General features: G+C 53.8%; 3 protein-coding genes across 4 annotated transcripts in view; 1 reads left to right on the forward strand and 2 right to left on the reverse strand.

The window, feature by feature from the left end:
• The first annotated feature begins 1,027 nt into the window (after positions 1-1,027).
• Positions 1,028-3,027, forward strand: LOC101952439 (urotensin-2 receptor-like). Its single transcript, XM_005302632.4, has one exon. The coding sequence runs from the start codon at positions 1,865-1,867 to the stop codon at positions 2,945-2,947; it is 1,083 nt and encodes a 360-aa protein (XP_005302689.2). The 5' UTR covers positions 1,028-1,864; the 3' UTR covers positions 2,948-3,027.
• Positions 3,028-6,759: 3,732 nt separating this feature from the next.
• Positions 6,760-12,671, reverse strand: LGALS1 (galectin 1). 2 transcript variants are annotated; one of them, XM_042843565.2, is made up of 4 exons: positions 12,597-12,671; positions 8,960-9,039; positions 7,280-7,451; positions 6,760-6,980 (listed from the first exon to the last, which is right to left on the reverse strand). In XM_042843565.2, the coding sequence occupies exons 1-4, from the start codon at positions 12,654-12,656 to the stop codon at positions 6,834-6,836; spliced, it is 459 nt and encodes a 152-aa protein (XP_042699499.2). In that variant the 5' UTR covers positions 12,657-12,671; the 3' UTR covers positions 6,760-6,833. The 2 variants fall into 2 exon arrangements, with proteins under 2 accessions (XP_042699499.2, XP_005302525.2); XM_005302468.5 differs by lacking the exon at positions 12,597-12,671 and adding an exon at positions 10,972-11,126.
• Positions 12,672-21,126: 8,455 nt separating this feature from the next.
• The window catches only part of SH3BP1 (SH3 domain binding protein 1), a 30,837-nt gene continuing 29,520 nt past the window's right edge, over positions 21,127-22,443 (reverse strand). The window contains exon 20 of the mRNA XM_065590679.1: positions 21,127-22,255. Coding sequence (XP_065446751.1) covers positions 21,930-22,255 — 326 coding nt within the window. The 3' untranslated portion in view covers positions 21,127-21,929. The remainder of the gene's footprint in view (positions 22,256-22,443) is intronic.

Consider the following 22,443-nt stretch of genomic DNA (forward strand, 5'->3'; position numbering starts at 1 on the left):
ACCTTACCAAAACAAAACACTCCACTGCACACTTAATTCTCCCCCTGGGGAGAGGATGAGCGTGAGAGAATGCACCAAATGGGACACATATTGGTCATAGCGCTTAGTGAATCCTGGGACGGCATTCAGATACTACAGTGTTGAGGGCGTTATAGACCCTGTACAGACTGCTTCCCCCGCCTGCTGTTGTACACTCTAATCCCTGCGATACTGCCAATAACTAGATACAATCAGGGATTTGGCTCCAGCGCAGACAAGCAACAATACTGAGGATGGAATCCAGTGGATCAGGAGGCTCCCAAGAAGCCTCCCCAATATACACACAATGGTACATTTGATAACTCTGGGTTACATGTAGGTCTATACTATGCAAACATAGGCTTTGCTTATGTAACCCCAGCCTCACAGCAGGGCTGTCCCCAACTGGATAGCAAACATGGCATATGTCTGGGCAAAGGGGATGGATGTGGGAAGGGCAGTAAGACGTAGTAGAGTGTGTGGACAAGCACAATCCAGTTCATCCCATATCTAAGGAAGGAGCAGCTCCAGTAGCTCATCTAGCAAAGGGAAGCTACCCTCTAGAAAGGCAGGTCCCTCATATTCCACTAGGGGGCAGTGATGCAAACATAGACACCCCATTGTAGGTACACTGGGTTGAGGGGTAGGGGACAGGGTATCACACTTTGGGGGTCTAAAGATACCAGCCCTTTGGGTGTCTAGGAGTGGTGCTCACACCCCATGAAGTGTTATTGAAAATGGGACAAGTGGTGGACTGCAGCCCCATCAGCAGCAGTGGGAAATCTTGCACCAGTGTATGACTATCGATGGGGCATATGTGGGGCTTTACAACGCAAAGCACCTACTTCATTGATTCAACCCCAAATGCCACTCCACAGTGTGTCCAGTCCACCCAGGACCCACATATGCCTCTTTTCCCATCCCCTTCCAGGTCAGGGGCAGAAAAACAGTGTGTTGGCTGCCCTGACAACTTGTTCCCTATTAACACATTTCCAACACTGACCCTGGCATTTCTAGTCTGACTCTGGGATGCAATGACTTTCCCTGACGCTCTCAGCCAGCCAAGGGAGTTGGAGTGTCATCCTACACCTAAAGCCTCCTTAAAAGGAGTGAAAGAAGAAGTAGCAGCTGCAGAGGGGAAAATTAGAGGCAGGACCAAAAGAGTGAAAAGAAAAAGGAAAGAAAAGGAGAAAGATCTGAAAGTGGGTGGAGGAGGGGGAGAAATCTAATGCAATTCCTCACCTAGTGGCTAAGAGCTCAGTACAAACTCTGAGAGCATTGACACTTGGGTGTTAAAAGCTGTGAGTTAGACAAGTTCCTCCACCCGGAGGGGATGATGGGATAGTTTTGGGGGGAATCACAATTTTCCTGTGGTTTTCTCTAAGCTGAGAGGAAGGAGAGATCCGGAAGAAAGACAAATTACTTGCCCACTGAGGAGGAATTTCTGTTGGTCTCCACGGGCCAGTGAACACTAGGGAGGGGAGAAGAAGATGAAGAGAGCCGATGGCACCTCACCATACATGGAAGGGTATTTGGCTACCCTGGATCTGAAGGCATATGCCTCTTCTCAACTCCATGGGGCTGACAACTGGTAAGGAATCCTGCTGAGCCGGGCTTGTAAAGGATTGGGACAACCTAATGAGCTGTATTGTTTGGTGTGAGAAATAGACTCTCCCTGAATGTTTTGGTGTCAGGTCAGCCAAGGTTTCTTCTCACTCCTTCCTTCCCCAGCTGTCCCCACATTGAGTCTACAAGAGTACCACACACCAAGGGGAAATGCATCTCTGGCAGTGCATGCTGTAGTTTCTCTCATTACCAGAACGTGTGTTGTGACCCTGGGCCAGTGATGGCAGAGGGGGGAGAGGAAGCTCAGTGTGGTAATTTCTCAGATGATGGTACTAACCTAGAAGAGGATAGCCCACTTACTGGGCTCTTGGGCACCATCCTGACAATCATGTGCCTTTTTGGGATGACAGGGAATGTCTACACACTAGTGGTGACATCCAGAGGCGTGTCTGGCCGCTCAGCTGGTTCCCTGTGTGTCTATGTGGTCAACCTTGCTCTGGCTGACCTACTCTACCTCTCCACCATCCCCTTCGTGGTATGCACATACTTTGCCCAGGATTGGTTCTTTGGGGACGTGGGCTGCAGACTCTTGTTCAGCCTGGACCTCCTCACCATGCATGCCAGCATCTTCCTGCTGACAGCCATGAGCCTGGAGAGGTACTGGGCAGTGACCAGGCCACTGAGGGCCAGGCAAGCCGGGAACAGCTGCCGCAAACTCACCAGCCTGGCCCTCTGGATCCTCTCGCTGCTGCTGACTGTGCCCATGATGGTCATGATCCAACTGCGGGACAGTGGCAGCCACAACAAGCGGATCTGCTTCCCCACCTGGACGCCTGAGGCCTTCCGCATTTACCTCACGGTGCTCTTCACCACCAGCATTCTAGCTCCTGGCCTGATCCTAGGCTTCCTGTACTGCCGCCTTGCCAGAGCCTACTGGACCTCAGTGGCGGCCATGCAGCCGTGGGTGACAGGCCCGACCTTGAAGCAGAAGCTGTTCTCCAGGATTTTCAGCATCATCGCAGCCTACTGGGCCTGCTTTGTACCCTTCTGGGCCTGGCAGCTTGCTAAGCTGTACTGGAGTGAGGGCCTGGGGATCAGCCCTACCACCCAGGCATACCTCAACTTTGGAGTGACCTGCCTGACCTACGGCAACAGCTGCATCAACCCGTTCCTCTACACCCTGCTCACCCGGAACTACCGCGAGCACCTGGCCCATAGCGGGGAGAGGCCGGCAGGGGAGCAGGTCCTCTTCCTGACAGGGAAGCAGGGTAGGGTCCAAGCAGAAGGCATGCCCATGGCCTCCAAGGGACTGCCAGGCGGGGGGCTTGGGAAAGGAAGGCAGGGGGGAACCTCGGGCAATTAAACTCCAAGGACTGCAGCCAGGACTTAATGCAGCTCTCTGCTGATGCTTAGTAGTCTCCCAAGGAATATTAAATACATCTCCAGCTCTGCCTTCTGTACTTACCTGCAGTGTCTCCTGTTTTCTTACCGAGCAGCAGTGATGGTCTCTGCCCTGGCACCTTCTCCTTCCCAAATGTCTCAGAGCCCCTCCTCATTCACTGTCCATTGTAGCCCCCAACTCTCCCACCCACTTAACCTACCACCAGCCCTTAGGGCTCTCCAAGAAAGAGACGCTCCTCTGAATGCTAATCCTCTTGGATCCTTACTGGGCCCTCTGCTGGTGGGAGAAAGGGAATTCAACCCCCTTCTAGACACACCATCGGAGCCCTCTCACCAAAGAGTGAGCAGGTGGAGGGAGCAGGAGGCCCAGCAGCTGATTCCAAACAGGAGCACAGACACATGTGCTATTAGTGCCTCTAGCAGGGAAGGCTGTTCTCTCCACGCTGGCAACAGGCTGAGCCCTAGCGAGCTCTGGCTAGCAATGACTCACAGCAGGCTCTGGGGAGATTAGACTGCAGAGTCATTTCAGGCAGTACCCAATTTAGCATCAAGGCTGGACTAAGGGGCCTGGCTCCTGGAATCTCAGCTTTCAGGAAAATGAATGGCGCTCCAGGTGTGACCAACGTGCTGATGTTTGCGTGAGATGGCCTGAAACAAGGGCTAGGGGAAGTATGAACAGCTCCCATTCATTTTAATGGGGGAGGGACTGAATTCCCCACTGCAGGGATCGGCAACCTTGAAATAAATTAGTCTGAATGAGTGTGAAGCTAGATCATGATATTAAAAAGGGGAGGATAGCTCAGTGGTTTGAGCATTTGCCTGCTAAACCCAGGGTTGTGAGTTCAATCCTTGTGGGGGCCACTTAGGGATCTGGGGCAAAATCAGTACTTGGTCCTGCTAGTGAAGGCAGGGGGCTGGACTTGATGACCTTTCAAGGTCCCATCCAGTTCTAGGAGATATACCTATCTCCATTAATTATTATTAACCTTTGGCACACAGTCCACCAGGGTAAGCCCCCTGGTGGGCCGGGCCGGTTTGTTTACCTGCCATATCCGCAGGTTCAGCCAGTCGCAGCTCCCACAGGCCACGGTTCGCCATCTGAGGCCAATGGGGGCCACAGGAAGCGGCAGCCAGCACATCCCTTGGCTCGCACCGTTTCCCGCGGCCCCCATTGGCCTTGAACGGTGAACCGTGGCCTGTGGGAGCTGCAATCGGCCGAACCTGCGGACGCGGCGGGTAAACAAACCGGCCCGGCCCACCAGGGGGCTTTACCCCGGCAGGCCACAGGCCAAAGGTTGCTGACCCCTGCCCCATGGCTTGGGGTGGGGGAAGAGAGCTGTGAACAATCCTCAGCAGAGACATCTGAAGGTAGAGCCTCACTAACAACTGGGGCCGGCTCCAGCCTTTTTTGCCCCCCCCAAGCGGCGAAGAGAAAGAAAAAAGAAAAGAAAAGCTGCAATCAGTTGCACTTCGGCAGCTTCATCCTTCGGCGGCAATTCGGCGTCCGGTCCTTCCCTCCGAGAGGGACTGAGGGACCCACCACCGAATTGCCACCGAAGACCCGGACGTGCTGCCCCCCTTCCATGGGCCGCCCCAAGCACCAGCTTGCTGCGCTCGTGCCTGGAGCCAGCCCTGCTAACAACACCCCTTCACAGGCAGGGTCAGAGAGAGTCCTGCTCAGACAGGTGGAGAGACTGTCCTACCTCCTCCTGGAGATACCTGTCTGCCTAAAGACAGGGAGTGATGGTCTAGGGAGCAGGGTGAAGCCTCCCTGGCCGAAAGAGCAGGCCCCTGGCCAGCCCAGTAGACAGTTTTCTTGTGGGTGGTCCCTGCTGCTAAAACCCCCAAGAGGGGCATGGCTATGGCACAGGGGCAGGCTGGGAATTGCCTTAGTTTGGCCCTGTTTAGAAATTAGCATGAATATGGGAACAGAGGCCCTGGCTTTCCCCTCAGATATTTTAATAGAGAAACTTATCCATGTTCCCCACCCATGGCCAGCCCTTGCTTCTGAGGCAGCACAGCTCCAGCAGGACGGGGGTAGCACCCGGTGGAGGGCAGGGCCAGGCTCAGTCCAGCAGACCGACTTACCCACAGCAGGGGGAGGAATGTATCATGTGTTTGTAACATGCCTCATCATCACATGCCCAAGATGGAAGGAGCGGGGAGTGGTGAGAGTCACACCACCCAGGACTAGCCTGAAAGAGGCGCACAGTCACTGGCTCGTTAACAGGGATAACAAAAGTACAGCTTACATGCCTTGCCATAGGCAGCAGCTCCTGGCTTTAAGCTGCTGGGAGTAGGAGTGCAGCTCACACTCAGTGCTGACAGTGCAGTATAATTTTGCTGTGGGAATGGGAAGATGTGGGCAGGGGTAGAAGTATCATGCTGTAGCCCAGCCAGCACACTGCATTACCTTATCTGCACACAGGAAAGCAGCACAGAGATTGGCTCTTATGGGTGCCACAAAACAATCGGAGCCCACTGTTGTGGCCCCTATTTTCCCCCTACAATCTCTGATGGGTCTGTGCAGGAGCAAGCATGCTAGCCTCTGCTTCCACCTCCGGAGTGATTATTCTGCAAGCACTAGTCTACACTCGAAGCGCTACAGCAGCACTACTGCAGTGCACCTCATGAAGACTCTCCAGCCACCAGGCGAGAGCTCTCCCATCAGCATAATAAAACCACCTCCATGAGAGGCAGCAGCTGTCAGTGGGAGCAGCTCTCCTGATGATATAGTGCTGTCCACACTGACACGGAGGTCAGTAACTAACGTCGCTCAGGTGGCTTATTCACACCCCTGAACAACATAGCTATATTGGCATAAGTGGTAGTGTGTACAAGCCTTAAGTGCCACATAGATTTCATGCTTGGAATTCAAAGTAAACTAGTAGAGGGAGACCGTAGTGTAGTCTGTAACATGGGCACGGTGCACATGCAGCAGTGATAATAGGTCAATTATCTTTGAGAATATGACTGGCAAAGAAGTACTGTACTGCTCCTAGTGTAACCCACGCACCTCTGGGTGTGGTGTTCTATCCCATCTAGTGGCAGTGAGACCACTTAGAGATATAAAATGAGTCTGCTCTACAGCCTTAGCTAATACACTAAGCTCCAGAAGTCCCCAGTTCAATCCTGCCCACCGCCGACCGGGGTCTGTTGGTGTTACACTACTGCTACTTCAGGATGGCTAGCAACCCTGGGAGACAGTACAGTCAGTGTTGTGGGAGTGAGATGGGCCTTCACAAACAAATGTAGGTAGAAGTGAGACAACCTAGTACACCCCACTCCTGTGCCTCCATACAACTCTGTACACATTCAGTGTTGACATGGGAGCAACCACTGTTATTCTAGTCAAGGTCTTAGACCTCTTGAGCTGTTCTGCAGTGTTTAGTGATGTGTAGAGTCAGGACTAGACACATTTACCAGACTCCTTTCAGTCCGAATGAGTGTGAAGCTAGATCCTGATATTAAATTTTTTTTTAGTGCAATAAGCTAAGTAGAGCAAAGACCTGCTCTTGCATTCATTAGTGCCAAGCACAGCCACCCTGCTATAGAAGTACTTTCCATTATTGATATTTTGGTCACATTATCCTGGTCCTTCAGGAAGTCCACCCTCCAGTGTCCCATAGCCTCTCTGGGGACAACAAGCCAAAGCTGACCCAATCCCACTCAGCTACACAAGGTGCCATCAGATCTGACAGAAGGAAGTGACAGACCCAGAATGGATGTGGAGTGCTGTGGGAAATGCAGAAGACACAAGAAAGAGCTAGTTGGTTTAGTAGACCAAATTCAGTGGTGTTTATTGTGTTTCCTTTTAAATATCTCTTTGGTGTGTGAGGAGTGGGGAGTTATTCCAACTGGATGGATTTGATTATGAAGTCACCTTCTGCATTCAGGAAGTCGATGACCTGGAGACCCAACCGGTTAGGGAACTTGAACTGATGGTTGTTTGGCAAAGTAATTGTTAGATTACTTGGGTCATGAGTGATGAAGATCTGCAAGGGAGGAACACAGAGAACACGTCTGCCAGATGCCCATCTTCTCCTCCTGCCCAAGTAGCAGGATCTTTAAGCTAGAGCATGGGGCTGGAGCAGCTGCTTACTGGTTGTCAGGACTCTGCCTCACCAGCATGGATATGTGAGAGGTGGATGTGGCCTCCTGCCCAGACAGGGTCCTGCCCAACTTTAGACTGAGCCCCCTCTGTGTAATACTTCAGCCCTCCCTTTCAGGGACACAGCTGAGTGTGTCTCATGCACAGGGACACCACCCAGATCCAGGTCATTCCAGGCCTCACCTCCACATTGGTGCCCTCCTGGAAAGGGAAGGCGGATTCTCTCTGCTCAGCACCCCACTCCCCTTTGTCCATGGAGTTGCACACGATGGTCCTGACATCCCCATGAATATCAAAACGTGCATTGAAGTGCAGCACTATGTTGGCTTGGTCTTTCCCTAGATTCAGCACAAAGCTGCAAGACAGAAGAAACTAGTGAGAAAATGGCAGCCTCATGCATGGCACCCTGGACTGCAGCAGCACCATATGCTCTTACCTCTGTGGCCTTGGGGGTCACCTCAATCTGACCAGCACCAGGTCAGAATTTGTATAGGAGCCCTTCAAGAAAGCCCTAGGGTTCTGCAGGAGGAATTGAGGAGTGAGTAGGGGGTGCTCTTTCCTGAGGCACTGCCCCAGCAGGGTGCAGTCTTTTGGCTAGAGACAGAGGCCCTGGATACTTGGGTCCACAGCAATTTTCAGAAGAGGAAGGGTGGGGTGTTAGCCCTGACCAGCTTGGAGAATTGCATTTCAGAATTGGGTTTCAGTTGGGTGCTACATTCTTCCCTTCCTGTCCTAAATGAGTAATTGTTGCTGTTCCCTGTTAATCAGCTGCCACCTTCCACCACAGAGGCAGTTGAAGCAATTACTGATTAATAAGCACATCTCATCCCACAGGATCTTGCAGGGGGAACAGCCATTCTTCCCTATGGGGCTCCTCCCTCCCTTGGGGCTCTCAGTCATACAGACAAGAGTGTACTGTTTAGGGAGAGGCAGTACAGAAGGCTGTGCAAGATGCTATCACACTTCAAAGGGAGTGGGAAGAGTTGGGGCATGTTGCTCCTTGGAATGCCGGTCTGTTCCCAGGGTGGGAGCCAAACTCCACTCCCACAAGGCAGGAAAGCCCTGCCAACCACACACAAAGGGGACGCAGACTCGCTGGGCTTTGGTGGCCAGAGATGCTGGAGAGAGTAGAGACCCTCAGAGAGCAAGTCTACACAGCAAAAAAACCCAGAACAAATCAGAGCAGTGAATCTCAAGGCCCGGGTCTAGAGTAGGGTGACCAGATGTCCCAATTTTATAGGGACAGTCCTGATTTTTGGGTCTCTTATATAGGTTCCTATTACCCCCCTGTCCCGTTCTGATATTTCACACTTGCTAGAGACTTGGGGTCATGCTATGGTGCTGAAAGATTGCCATTTGTGGGTTTTTTTATTTTGCTGAGTAGACCCCGCACAGGTATGTCTAGGCACCAACTCTATCAAGGCTGCCTCTGCCTGGCAGAGCTGTACCACAGGTCTGCAGCTGGAGGAGCTCCTTCAGATCCAGTTGCCCTCCTCCAACCAAAAGCCCCACCTGTCTGCTCACCACACCCCGAGGGAGGCCATCTCCTTTCTTCACACTGAGCTACTCCATTTCCCCTCTCTGCACTACAGGGGATGTGGTTGCTACTAGGGGAGGGGACTGGTGGACTTACATCTGGTTCTACTTATCCTCTTGGCAGAAGGGGTGTGGGGGGAGAGATTGCCTCCATGTATGTTAGGTAGTGACTCACTGGAAAGTGCTGCTTTAGGCATTAACCCTTTCAAAGCCACTCCCCTCTCCCACAGCAAGGGGGAATCCTTCCCTCCACCCCATAGTCAAAAAGGTCCTGCCATGTTCCCTAGACCCCTCTGTACATTCCCCCTCTCCCCCAGCATGACTTACCTCTTGGCACCTGCAGAGATTTCGCCCTTCACACCAATGCGCTTTCCAGCCTTGAGACCCATGTTGGAACAAACTAGTCCCTGAGGAATCCAGAGAGGGACATGTTAGTCCCGTGGGTTCTGGCTCTGTTAGCTGCTCCCCTCCTGCACCCCACCCAGCCTGCAGTAGGAAATGGGGCATAGGTATGGAAGTGAGAGACTCTGAGCTTTTTGGGGACAAGTGCTGGGGACAGGAGAAGGTGTTGGCACATCACTTCAGGCAGTGAGAGACAGGCTCTGCCACCCACACACCCAAGGAGGAGTGCCAAAGACTACACCCACTAGAGGAGTGACCTATAACGGTTGGGGCATTCACTGCTTCCCCAACATAGTAGCTGCTCCCCTATGGAAACTAACATTCTACAAGGGGGAAATCTTACCCCACCTGGCTTCCCGCCACAAACATGAGTCCTAAATGGCTCCTGAAATCTAAGTCAACTACACACCCCATACGCAAGACAGCTCCGGCCACACACTCCCACCCCCCCTCACTTAGCAGCTCCCAAGTCTTCACACACCAGCCCAGCTGCATTGAAGCAGAAGCTCCTTTGGTTAGGTATGAGCACAGACTCCTACCACTGGTTGCAGCCCTGTTGTGGGTTGGTAGCAGCTGAAGCTTTTGTCCCAGGATAGCTACTGTGAAGCGTGTGTTTGTATGGTGGGGTGGTCTGAATGGTGTTGTCTGCATCCCCCGGGTGACCCAAATGGTATTAACTGAGCTCCTTGTCACAGCCTCAGAGCTAGGATTGAGGTGGGCATGTGCAACTGAACTCACTCCTGCAGAACTGCTCCCCCAAGCCAGGTCTGAACACGAGGTAACCACTGACTGTGCTGGCCCTACTCTGTTGCCAGAGCCCCTCTGCCCCACCCAGTTTCCCAGCACTCACAGATCAGCAACTTTTTACCAGCCTAGAGTTTCTAGGAACTGCTCTTCCTCCTCTGCACCAATAGGGAAGCAGGAGAAAGAGGGCTACCTGCCAATGACCAGAGCCTCAGCAGGAGAGAGTCATCCCCACACCCATTCTAGAACCACATGGTGCCACAGGGTTCAGATTAGGACTGCAAGGCACTTTCACCGTGGCCCAGGCTCCTAGCGGTGGACTCATTTTGCAGCTTCCAACATACCCAGGGTCCCAGCCCCACACCCCTCTCTGCCCCCAGCAGCCAATGAGCAAACAATACCAACTAGCTGGAACAGAGTCCCTGGGCACAATCTATGCATCTGGGCTGCACTGGCTAAAGTCATTCCTCCTCCCACCACTCTAGGGAAGAGAAAGGAGAGAGAGTGGGTATTTCCTAGTCATTCCCGCTAAGGTAGAAGGGGGAAGACCAGTAGGTACAACAACCCCTCTGGTATTAGCACCTTCAAGCAATTCCCTTGCAGCCACTCCCCGTTGGAACTCCACCCTGCTGGTCCCTTCAATCCCCAACAGCTGCCTTTGAAAGCAGTTTAAAAAAAAAAAACCAAGAACTTTCTGACAGCTTCATGCCACAAGCAAGGTATTCTGGGCATAGGATGTTCAGAAAGAGCCAGCTGCTGTTACAACAGTATCCCATCTGTGGGTAGGAAAGGGGGAAGTCACTAGAGGAAGAGTCATCTAGGCATTGAAGCAACTGCAAACTATTCCCCACCCAAAAAACCCCACCCCAAAAACCCAACTTCCCCCATGAAAGGAGCAGAGAAGAGCCTTCCTAGGGAGCAGAGACAGACCCCACTGCTCTCATCAGAGATCAGTTTTTGTAAAACCTCACTGCCCCACTCTTCTCATGGATTACAGGACATTAGGACAGCACAGCCCACTTCAGATCACACCACCCTTTCATCCCTTCTAGGCAGCACAGACAACCCTCAGCAAAGCCCACCCCAACTCCCTCCAGCTTGCAAGCAGCAGTCACCCTTTCCAACACAACACTGATTTCACCCCTCTATTCCTGCAGCCAACTCCCCAAGCACAAGCCTCCCCATTCACTCACAGAAGACATGATGGTGCTGCTTTTTTTTAGCTCTCCCTCCAGCTGCTGAGATCTATCAGACAGATGTGGGCAAGGGCTGTGCTGCTCCCATGCCCATAAATAGTTGGGCAGCTGATGAGTCACCCCCTGAGTCACCCCTCCCTTCAGCCAATCAGAAATAGCAATTGGGGTGGGGGGGATTTTGAAGATAGGTCACACCCTCCCAAAAGCTATCAAGGCAGAGCTTTCTCCCCAGCCCCTGGATGCTAAACCCCACCTTCCCCAAGCAGCCAGCCAGTCATTGGAGTCAGATCCTGCTCCAGTGGCCACAGAGCCAATGGAAAATAGTTTTAGGATGAGAGTGTTTTAAACAAAAACCCAAGATTTTCAAAGAACAAAATCCCAAACCGTTAAACTGAATGAGAATTGGCAGGGTGGGGTGGGGCAGGGCTAGACCCTTCATTCCAGACAGCCTAAGGTGGCTAGAAGGACCAGAGCCAAAGTGGTGCATGGGGAACTGGAAGGGGTCCATGCAAAATGAAATGGGAGCTTCTCTGCCTATCCAGAGAGGATTAGGACAGGATTCTTGGGATCTGAGCTCCATTCTCAGCTCCTGATATTGTAGATGCCAGTGCACACCCAACTGCTGGCCAGCCCACCACCTGATACATCCCAGATCCATAGAGCCCCCTGTCAAGTCACTCAGGGCTGAGAGGCTTAACAGCTGGGAGGCAAGTGACTCCAACTCAGCTGTCCTGCATGGTGCATGCCCACAACCATTCTGGGGCGAGGTGGGTGAAGGTTTCTGGGGCACCCAGTGCTTGTACAGATCTGTCCTGAATTTCAAATCCACTCCTGAGTAGACAGTGGGGGGAGCATTGTGCCCAGTCACAATGGACCGTTCCCATAGGTTCTGCATGTTATTTACCACATCGGGTTCGGTCCATGTGAGGGTGATTCATTGTGGAGTGAAAGGGCTGCTCTGGAAAAAGTTACTTCATTGCAAAACGGCTCAACTATAATTAAATCTAAAGAACAGAGTGAATCCAGGCAGTGGGCCAAGCCTCTGCCTCTTGTGGCTTACAGCTTTGCTTGTCTTTTTTTTTGTGTCTCTAAATCACAAGGCAGGCTGAGAGGCTCCCAAATGCACATGCGCTCGTTCTCTGAGAGGCCCTTCATGCCCCCATTTACTGTGCGGGGCTCCCATCCCCCCACAAGGGTAAAACTAACTCTAGAGTCCATTTAGTTCCTTGATAGTACGATTCAGGACAGAGGATCATCAGCAGAGCTGGGAGGGAGAACTCAGGACTGGGATAGCAGGAGGGGCTGCAGGTCAGGAATCGGGCGCATGGGCAGAGCTGTGGTGTGGTGCAGGGCAGGATTGGTACAGCAGGAGGTATTGTAGTGCAGGAGAGAGGCACCTTGGCAAAGATGGGGGGGTGCTGCAGGTCAGGGCTGTGGTGCATTGGCAGAGATCTGCACACGTGTAGGTGCTTGGGAGGGCAGGGGGACCTCGGACATGCTGCAGGGCAATAGACACTCCCAGCCGCGAAAGAATCAGCTACTCCTGGGCCAAAAGGGTGGAAATGCTGTTGCCTTTTATATTCAGTCGCAGGCTCCTCTTTGCTGGCCCCCCCCAAACTCACCGAGTCAAATGGCAGAGCTTTCAGCAGATGCCTGTGATCAAAATCAGTCCCTGGCTGCATCTCCCTGGGGTGACTCATCCGAATATGACTGCCCATAGAAATTGAATTAGCAGCTGCAGGAGAGCCTGGTTGACTCTATGCCATGGACACAATCAGCCAGACTCAATAATAGAAACAGAGTGACCAGAGAATGAAAGAGAGAGGCATGAGTTCCCCAGTGTGGCTGGGGAAAGAATGGGCCCAATTCAGTGAGGCTGTACGAGCCTGCCAAGCTACACACGCGTTGCCATAGTGTAAGGGTACATCTACACTACAGCGGGGAGTCGATTTAAGATACGCAAATTCAGCTACGTGAATAGCGTAGCTGAATTCGACGTATTGCAGCCGACTTACCCCGTTGTGAGGACGGCGGCAAAATCGACCTCTGCGGCTTTTTGTTGGCGGCGCTTACTACCACCTCCGCTGGTGGAGTTAGAGCGTCGATTCGGGGATCCCCGAGAGGTCGATTTCTACCCGCTGATTCAGGCGGGTAGTATAGACCAGACCTAAGAAAAAGACAGGCCTCCTCAGTGATCGCCTTGACTCCAGGGTGTCCCCCCAGGACTGGCCTGGGACCAGTGTGTTTAGGAGAGCAGAGGGTGTGCCATTGCCCTTCCCAGCCAGCACTGGGCAGAGCTCCCTTCCCAGCCAGCACTGGGCAGAGCTCCCTTCCCACCCCCAAGGCAGAGCGGATGACAACATGCTCTTGAAAATGCACCTCTTCTGGGAGACGGCACTTCCCGTGGGCAGGGGACTGATTTGTGTCTCATTTTCTCCACAGCTCTAAAACCTGTGTTTACAGATGTAAATGTCAGGGCCCAGCTGCTCAACAGCTGGATTTTGCCCTGCTCTTTCCTGGAAGGCGCCTGGCAGGGCTGATTTGCACGGTTCTTTCCTGGAAGGGGCTCGGCAAGGCTGATGGAGGGGAGGCTGTGGCTGTGCAAGAAATAGCTGCATTCAGGTTCCTGGACATTAGATACATTGCATGTGCCTCCTGCCCCTCCCTACAATCATCTAGTCAAACCCCATCTAGTTCCCCAATGTTTCAGCCATGCCCATTTGCTTGTTCTTGAGAGGGTTCCTTGGATTTACCCCTCTCACCCACCCCCATGGAGGACTCTCCGTCTGGCAAGGAGGGCTGCATGTCACCCTTCCTTTCATCAGCCAGAGGGAGGGTGTTCCTGGGACGTGTTGCTAAGTCTTGCCACTCCCGATCTGCCTGCACAGCACCCCCAATCCAGAAGATCAGCATGGGGCCCGTCACTCCCTTTGGATGTCGTTTGCAGATTGAAAGATGCTGAAAAACCATCTGCCCAGATGTTGTCACAACCACCACTGTTGTGGTGTGAAGTGTTCCGCCTCTTCTTCAGTGAGGGCTTGTCCTCAGTGCCAATGGCCAGGCTGCCCTGGTTACCAAAGTGTGGGAGACCACTCGACACCTGGGAGAGACCAGTGGGTGAGGCCGCCTACTCCTCGGGAGGCCGTATTCTCGAATCGCTTGGCAAACCCACCCCAGCCCTGCATTCTCAGGGGTCTAAATTGAGCTCAGCACTTGTAAAAGGTGCTGCCCTAGTGCCTGGGCTGCTGTATACACACACAACAAATAGGGCCAGTGCAAGCTTCCCCTGCACACCACCCTGCCCATGTGCCTCAGCCCTGTTGCGAAGGAACGGCCTTTGGGATGAGCCGGGAGTTCCCCCTCTGGGCTCCATTCTGCCCTGGGCTTTGGAGGTAGGAATGTAGACAAGGGGGCCGACCACTGAACACAAATCTCCCTTGGACATGAACATTGCAGCTCATTGCCGTCCTGATAGCTGAAGTTCTCCATTCCTAGCAGCTGAACCAGTGGAGCCAAAGAAGGCCAATGCCAGCTCAGGGTTGCACTTTAATATGTACAGACCGCTGGAGAATGGCAGCGGCACCTCACGGGAGTAAAGGGATGAACACAACCGTACGATCCCCCGTAGACAGAGCTGTTCTAAGCCGATAAAAGCTGAATGCAGCCCTGCATCTGCCTCAGTTAAGTCAAGGGTGAGCGTGCGAGTGCATCATTGGAAAGAGCTGGGTAAATGCACCAACATAGAACAGCAAACTGGGGCCTTATCTCATGTCATCTAATTTCCGTGCAGACTCTAGCAGCTGCAGGATGCTTTTAAGATCAACAATAGCTGATAAGTCACGTGACCACTGGGTGGCAAAGCAGCTACATTTGCAGGGTGAAGAAGCCTCCTTCAGCAATGGAAAGTCCCCAGCACCTGTGGGCAGGGTGACCCTGTTGCCAGGCAGCGGGAGGAGATGGCAAGAGGCCCAGCTGGATGCAGTGACTGCCCTGTCCCCACCAGCTGTATTCTCAGATCCCCAACTTGCTTTTGGCAGGTCTGCCCCATCCCCACACTGGGCTCCATAGTGAGCTCGGTCTTGGCAAGAAGCGCCAGTTCAGTGGTCCGGGGGACTTGAGAGTCCTCTCTATGCACAGGACAAACAGCAGAACTGCTGGCTTCCCACATATATCACTCCTTGGCAACCCCACTGTAGGGGACACGTACAGGCTAGAATGGGGAATTCACTTGAGCTCCGGCCACCTTTAGCGTTTCTGCTCAGACTGTTGCCAAGGGAGGCAAGTGGGCCAAGATTTCCAGAAGTGACTAGTGATTTTGCTTGCCTTGGTTAAGAGGAACCCAACTTGAGACAACTTTAGGGGACGTGATTTTCAGAAAGTGCTGAGCACTCAGCCTCTGCAAATCAGGCCCTGCTAAGGTGCCACAGGTCCCTAATTAGGTACCCAGAATCACAAACAACTTTGGCAGATCTTGGCCTTAGCCGGTGAATGGGGTTTACGTGGCATAGCCACCCTTTGGAGGTGGACTGAGACCACCGACAGCCTTGACAACAGAGGTTGTGCATCAGGTCCCACAACTAGTCCAGTGCAAACAACAAAAGAGGCAAATGTGAGGCAGCAAGAGAGGGAAAGCTGCACTTCCTAATTCATTCTCCATATAGGACACCGCCCCAAGGGGTGAGGGCAGCCACAGGACCCCTTCTTTACCCCATTGCCACATGCTCCTGCAACCACACAGACAAGCTTGACACAGCTCCCTCAGGAGGGCTTGTCGCTGGGAAGCGAGGCAAGGTTTCTCCCTGCCATACCCCTCACCCCAGCGCCTTCTCACTGAGCAAGAACAGAGAGATGGGTCTTGTCCAACAGAGCCTGTCTTGAGGATGCTTTGCAATTTGAAAACAGCTTAAGCATCTTTTAGGCAGCAGCAGTTGTCATAACCACTACATTTGGCTTTCCTTTAGCAGTGGAAAGTCCTCCATGCTTGGGGCCAGGGTGTCCCGGGTACTCCAGAATGAGAGGAGACAGCACAACCCCCAGCGGAAGGAGGTGGCCCCACCCTCTTGCTGGATTGCACTCTCCTAGCCACCCTTGCGCATAGCTTGGCAAATGCACATCAACCCTGGATTCTCAGCCTCCTACATTGATCTCAGCGCTTACGAAACTTGCCAGACTGTCAGCACGACTGCCTGGACGGCTCTGTTAACACACAGAACAGGTAGTGGCAGTGCAAGCTTCCCACACACACCGTCCTCCGCCAGCCAAGGTGCCTCACTCCTGTTCTGGAGGAACCATCCATCTGGACTAGCAGGGAGTTCACCCTTCATGGCCCATGCTGCTGTTGGCTTTGTGGCGGATGCTGCCAATGAGGGGGCCTGTTAGGCCCAGACCCTTAAAGGTATTTAGGTGCCTAACACACTGATTTCACATGGAATTTCCTACCTTTGAGGATCTGGACCTTAGTACCTACTAAAGGGCACAAGTCTCACTAAAATGGCCACAGCTCATTACAGTCTCAGTGACTGAGATCCTTCATGTATACCCTCCGCCCCATGGGAACTAACCAGATGGCCCAGTAAAGAATGCTAATTTCTGCCTAAGATCCCATTTTACTCTGTATAGACAGAGGAGTGTCACCTCATGGGCTTCTAGGGGCGAGTATTGGATTAGAATCCCCCAGCTCATTCTCCTGTACATGCCCATGGCTTAAAGCAACACAGGCTGGATTTTGCTCCCCAGATGCTTCAGTTGAGTGCAGGTATGTGTGTGCGCCGTCTGCATGCATTACTGCAAACGATGCTGCATGACCCTCTGCATGTATAGACCCCACCAGCACCGTAGAGACAATTGAGACCCCTACCTCATAGCCCAGAGGTGGGCAAACGACAGCCCGTGGGACCATCGGCCACATCCAGCCTGCAGCACCGTCCTGCCCGGCCCCCGAGTTCCTGGCCTGGGAGGCTAGCCCCCCCCCGGGTCCCACCCCTGCTGTTCCCCCTCCCCCGCAGCCTCAGCTCGCTCTGCCAATGGCACAATGCTCTGGGCAGCGGGGCTGTGAGCTCCTGAGGCAGTGCAGCTGCAGAGCCCGGCCTGACCCGGTCTCTGTGCTGTGCGGTGGCGGTGGCGTGGCCCGGCTCCAGCCGGGCGGTGCAGCTGTAGCGCCGCCAACCACCGGTGCTCCAGGCAGCGCGGTAAGGGGGCAGGGAAGCTGAATAGAGAGCAGGGGAGTTCGGGGTGGTGGTCAGGGGGCGGGGGTGTGGATAGGGGTCAGGGCAGTTGGGGGGGAACAGGGGGTTGAATGGGGGCAGGGGTTCTGGGGGGGCAGTCAGGAAGCAGGGGGGTTGGATGGGGCGGCAGGGGGAAGTCAAGGGCAGGGGTTTCGGGGGCAGAGGACAGGGAGAAGAGGTGGCTGGATGGGGGGGCAGGGGTCCGGGGGAGGTCAGGGGACAGGGGTGTGTGGATGGTGCAGGGGTCCCAGGGGGTCCATCAGGGAACAGGGGGGGTTGGATGGGGCAGGAGTCCTGGGGGGTGGGCAGATAGGAGGTGGGGGCCGGGCCACAATCCCCTCCCCTAACTGGCCCTCCATACAATTTACAAAACCCAGTGCGGCCCTCAGGCCAAAAAGTTTGTCCGCCCCGATGTAGTTGCTAGTAGGACTGGTACTCCTTGGTGCTAAGCAGTCCTCTTCTTGGTGGACTTAGTACCGAAGCTACCACCAGTGCCCTAGAGAGAAGGGTCTCTCTGCTCTTCCTGAAGGTGGTTCCAGACCCGAGGGGGTGGTGTGTGTAGGATGCTTGCCTTGTTCCAGTGCAGGGGAAGACTAGCGGGCTGGGAACACGATGCCTCATGCTGCCCTCTGCTGGTCTGCAGTAATGGGGATGGTGTGGCCAGGGCCATTGCAGCTTTTCCACTGTTGAAGGAGGGAGGAGATTCTTGAAACACAAATCTGGTGGTTGCGACCACTGTTGTTGAGATGAGGTGTCTGATGTTTGCAATCTGCAAAGCATCCTCTTGCTGTGGCCCCACAGGGGCTCGGTGTGAAAGAACCCAGTTTGCTCCCCTGGCTCAGTGGGAGCTGTGCGTGCAGAGTGGGGAGCCTCCTGTGGCTTTCCACTGACACACCCTCCTTTGGCCACCTGAAGGAGCAGGGTGGATGAGGCCCTGAGGGAGTTGCATCAAGTCTCCAAGGGCTGGGGCATGGGAAGATGGATAAGAGATTGGGTCCTTTGGTCACATGTACCCTGTACTTTGGCTCTCCATGCAGAGGATACGTCAGGCAGTATCCTCCTGCTACCTCCTGTGTTCACACGGGGATAGTTGTGGAGAGAGGAGGGGGGAGTGGTGTTAGCAAGGCTAATGCGTTCAGCACAAGCCTCTGCACTTTCCCCTCCAAGCAGAAAGTGCATTGCTGCTTTAACCCTGCCTTTCATCACCCTCACGCACAGCTCAGACTAATAGAATGGGTTATTTTAAATCCACCCGCAACTTCCCCCTGGGGAAAGGAAGAGAGGCGGAGGGAAATCAGCCTGCATGACAGCTGGCAGTAACATCATCAAGCGCATTGCTGCAAGGCGTGCAGCTGCTATGGGTAGCAGTGTGGTACCAGTTACTGGACTAGGGTAATGAGATGGGGATCTTAGGCCAGTTCATAAGGAGACACACAAACCCCGCTCACACTAGTGTTCCCCTGGAGGTCAGGCTCAACAGACAGGAAACAGAGGGAGAGGAAATTTCTTTCCCTCACTTTTATTCTTGTAGCACAAGGGTAGGCAAACCTTTTGGCTTGAGGGCCACATCGGGTTTCATAAATTGTATGGAGGGCCGGTTAGGGGAGGGGGTCGTGGCCCAGCCCCCACCTTTGCCCCCAGGACTCCTGCCCCATCCAACCCACCCTGTTCCCTGACAGCCCCCCGGGACCCCTGCCCCATCCACACACGGCTGGTCCCTGTCCCCTGACCGCCCCCAGACCCCCACCGCCCTATCCAACCACCCCTTCTCCCTGTCCCGACTGCCCCCGAAACCCCTGCCGCCCCATCCAACCCCCCGCCGCCCCATCCAACCCCCCCTCTTTCCTGACTGCCCCCCCAGGACTCCTGCCCCCATTCAACCCTGTTCCCCCCACAACCCCTATCCACACCCCCGCCCCCTGACCACCACCCCAAACTCCCCTGCCCTCTGTCTAACCCCCCCGCTCCGTGCCCCCTTACCGCGCTGCCTGGAGCACCGGTGGCTGGTGGCACTACAGCCGTCCCGCACGGCTGGAGCCAGCCACGCCGACGTCACCACGCAGCACAGAGACTGGGTCAAGCACTGCCCCAGGAGCTCACAGCCCCGCCGCCCAGAGCATTGTGCCAGCGGCAGAGCGAGCAAGCTGAGGCTGCGGGGAGGGGCTGGGGCTAGCCTCCGGGGCCAGGGGCTCGGCCGGACGGTCCCGCGGGCAGGATGTGGCCTGGGGGCCATAGTTTGCCTACCTCTGAACTACACCAAAGCTGTCAGCTCATGTCACTTCTGAAATGTAAATCCTCCATGTGCCCACATAACTGTCCCTGTGGAAACCCCTGCGATGGCAGAATAGGAGATCAAGGTCTGACACAGTCACCCTTATTGTGTACAGAAAGATGGTGTCAGAGAAACAAGCACCAAAACTGAGGGTTGAATGCAGCTGGGAGAACCTTTACTTCATTCCTCATCTCCTCCTTCCCCACCATACATGTCCCTGCCCTGAAGCTGAATGCAGGTCCCTAAAGACATCAACAAGGCTGCTGCCAATGCCTGGAGATGGGTAAGTGGAAAGTCCTCCTACTGTAGCTGACTGTGCAGGAGATGTGATGAGCCCTGGGAGAGTGGTGCAAGGCATCACCAGCCTGCCCGGCTCTAGCCCATCACCTCAGCAGCCCAAGCGCTGACCCAGAATCCTTAGAGTAAAAGCTGCACAGCAAGAGGCTGCTTAATGAATCAAAAGTAGCTGTAAAGCCCTGGGATAGGCTGGTGGCCCAGCAACCACAGGCAATGGCCATAGTCACAGCTGGGAGCAAGGCACCCCCGTCACTGCAGGGGAGGGAGACAGCAGTAGCTCCAGGGGGTTTCAGCCACTCCCTTTACACTCCTTGTGTTTCCTCCTTCCCTTTGCTGCTAACAGCAACCTTGCCCCTCTCATTTACAAGAGCAGAGTGCAGGCTAAATGCCGGACACCTGTTTATCCACTGAAGAGGTGCAGCACACAGGGCATCCTATGACAATGCTGAAGAGGCCACCTCCCCTCAAGGGGAGAGATGGAGGTTCACACTTCATGTCCTCTCCAGTGTTTGAGATTTAGAGTGGGTGAGAAGCATAAAATGTTAAAAGCTTTATTCAAAAGGTGCTTTAAGTCTTTCCTTGAGAGAGATCAGTGCTTCAGAGCAGTGGTTCTCAAGCTGCAGGCAGCCCAATCAGCACACAACTGCAGCCCACGTGACATTCTCAGGGCCATCCAGGTAGTATATATAGTGTGGATGCAGCCCACGTAACAGAGAGAGCTGCACATGTGGCCCACAATGGTAAATAGGCTGAGAAGCACTGCTTCAGAGTCATGCTCCATTCATCTTAGCGCTCAGCGCACAAGAGCCGGGAGCAATTTGGGAGACCGTGATGAGTTGCTACAGATGCCTGAAAGGTACAAAACCCTTTGACTAGCAGCTGGCACAGCATCCATGCATGTGAGGCAGAGTCATGCTTCCTCAGCCAGAGCCCTGAAGAGCTGTGGCCAAGACATCGCTCTTTCTCCAGAAAGGGGAAGGAAAGAGGCAGTGGAATCACATGGCCAATCCACTGAGCTTGGGCTGTATTCTTGTAGCCACCCTCAGATGCAAGCCAACCAAGCCTAATTCAGACACCTAGGATGCGTGGGTGCAGTGCTATTAAAGGTTCCAGATAGCCCCACCAACCAGAGGCCTTCATCATGCCAGGCAGCAGTAGCGTAAGCTTCCAAAATGCCCCCCCCCGCCCATGTCTTAGAGTGAGAAAGGGGTTCCCGCTGCATAATCCACTCAGTCCTTAAAGGGGGAAGGACCAACAACTCCTGCCCCCTAGAAACTTGACTAAGACCTCCTAATTTCAGTCCTACATTTGTCGTGTTTCTTTCCCTCCCACCAGAGATGGGGGAATGAAGGAGGCCAATTCCAGCTCACGCTCGCACTTTATTATATACTGAAAAATGGCGAGTGTCAAAGAACCACAACAATATGGGACATAAGCAGTGAGTGGGGCCCAAAGGCACCGTCCCCACCCCCGGCACAGCCAATCAGCAATAATTTATACAAACACTTCCATAAATAAGTTAATTCATAAATAAAATTGTAAAAAGACAAAGCAGCAAGGAATGATTTCCGGGGCTGTGGCACGTTCACAGCACTGACAATACCAACGCTATCTCGTGCACAGCCACACAATAGCAGTGAGGTATGGACACAGATCCCTTTCCCACTGTAGTAGTGGGATCACAACCCATCAGACACAGGCAAAAGCTACACAGTTCGTTACTGATACACTTCACTGGTCTGGCCAGAAGAGCCTTTTCCCTACACTTTCTTCCACAGAGAGTGGAGGGCATAGCAGTAAAGGCCGCCACTGGTTATGTACAAAAGAAAAATAAGACAGCCTGCCCTCACCCCACTGGGGAGCAAACAGACACTGGTTTGGCTTGCACATGCCCCCGCCCTGCTTTTAACACAAGGCTTCCAGTTCTCCTTTAGAGTCAGTGGTAGCAGGTTTAACTGAAGGGGAAGGATTCTATCAGGCAAGTTTTGTTCTTGACAGGATAAAGGAGGAAAGACAACTACTCACACCCTGCCCCCCTGCAAAATAAATGCATAAATAATGGACTGGGTAGAGCCAGGAATTGAGACAGAAGGGAGAGAAGAATGGGAATGGGTGGAAATCTGGACTGGGATTGGGAACCCCCCCACACTCCACCCCACCCCCTACTCATCCAGGCCTGCTATCAAGTCTGCAATGCTGTCCACATAGTAGTTGGGCACCAGGTCCTTTGCAGCAGGGCTCTCGCTGGCCATGTAGGCCTGTGCCTCCTCCAGGCGGGACACACCAGTCAGGGTCAGGACCGTGGCAAGCCCACAGTTCTTGCCGAACAGGATATCTGTCTCCAGCCGATCGCCCACCATGAGGGTGCTGGAAGGGTCCACACCAAAGCGCTCTACAATGCAGTCGAACATATACGTGTTCGGCTTCCCCACCACCACCGCCTTGCGCCCTGAGGCTGTTTCCACTGCAGCCATGAGACTCCCTGTCCCTGGGAAGGAGAGAAACAGGCATTCACAAATCAATATGAGATTTTAGCTACTAGGGGGCTCAGCCAGGAGGGAGAAACTCAGAACAAACGCTTGTTATCCCAGGACAGACAGGGAGTTAGCATCCCTGCCAGTCAGTGGAATTCAAAGGTCTCCTGCCTGCCTCTGAGGTTCAGTGCACGTTATACCC

Source organism: Chrysemys picta, chromosome 1 (assembly GCF_011386835.1).
Source record: "Chrysemys picta bellii isolate R12L10 chromosome 1, ASM1138683v2, whole genome shotgun sequence".
In the NCBI taxonomy this organism is placed as follows: Eukaryota; Metazoa; Chordata; order Testudines; family Emydidae; genus Chrysemys; species Chrysemys picta.

What these genes read in the sequence shown, in the direction of transcription:
- LOC101952439 (XM_005302632.4), top strand. Translation starts at nt 1,865, where the DNA reads ATGGCAGAGGGGGGAGAGGAAGCTCAGTGTGGTAATTTCTCAGATGAT.
- LGALS1 (XM_042843565.2), bottom strand. Translation starts at nt 12,656, where the DNA reads ATGCAGCCAGGGACTGATTTTGATCACAGGCATCTGCTGAAAGCTCTG. An exon ending in ATCTCTGCAGGTGCCAAGAG is followed by an intron (nt 7,452 to 8,959) that starts GTAAGTCATGCT and finishes TCTGTCTTGCAG; the next exon opens with CTTTGTGCTGAATCTAGGGA. An exon ending in AGGAGGGCACCAATGTGGAG is followed by an intron (nt 6,981 to 7,279) that starts GTGAGGCCTGGA and finishes CCTCCCTTGCAG; the next exon opens with ATCTTCATCACTCATGACCC.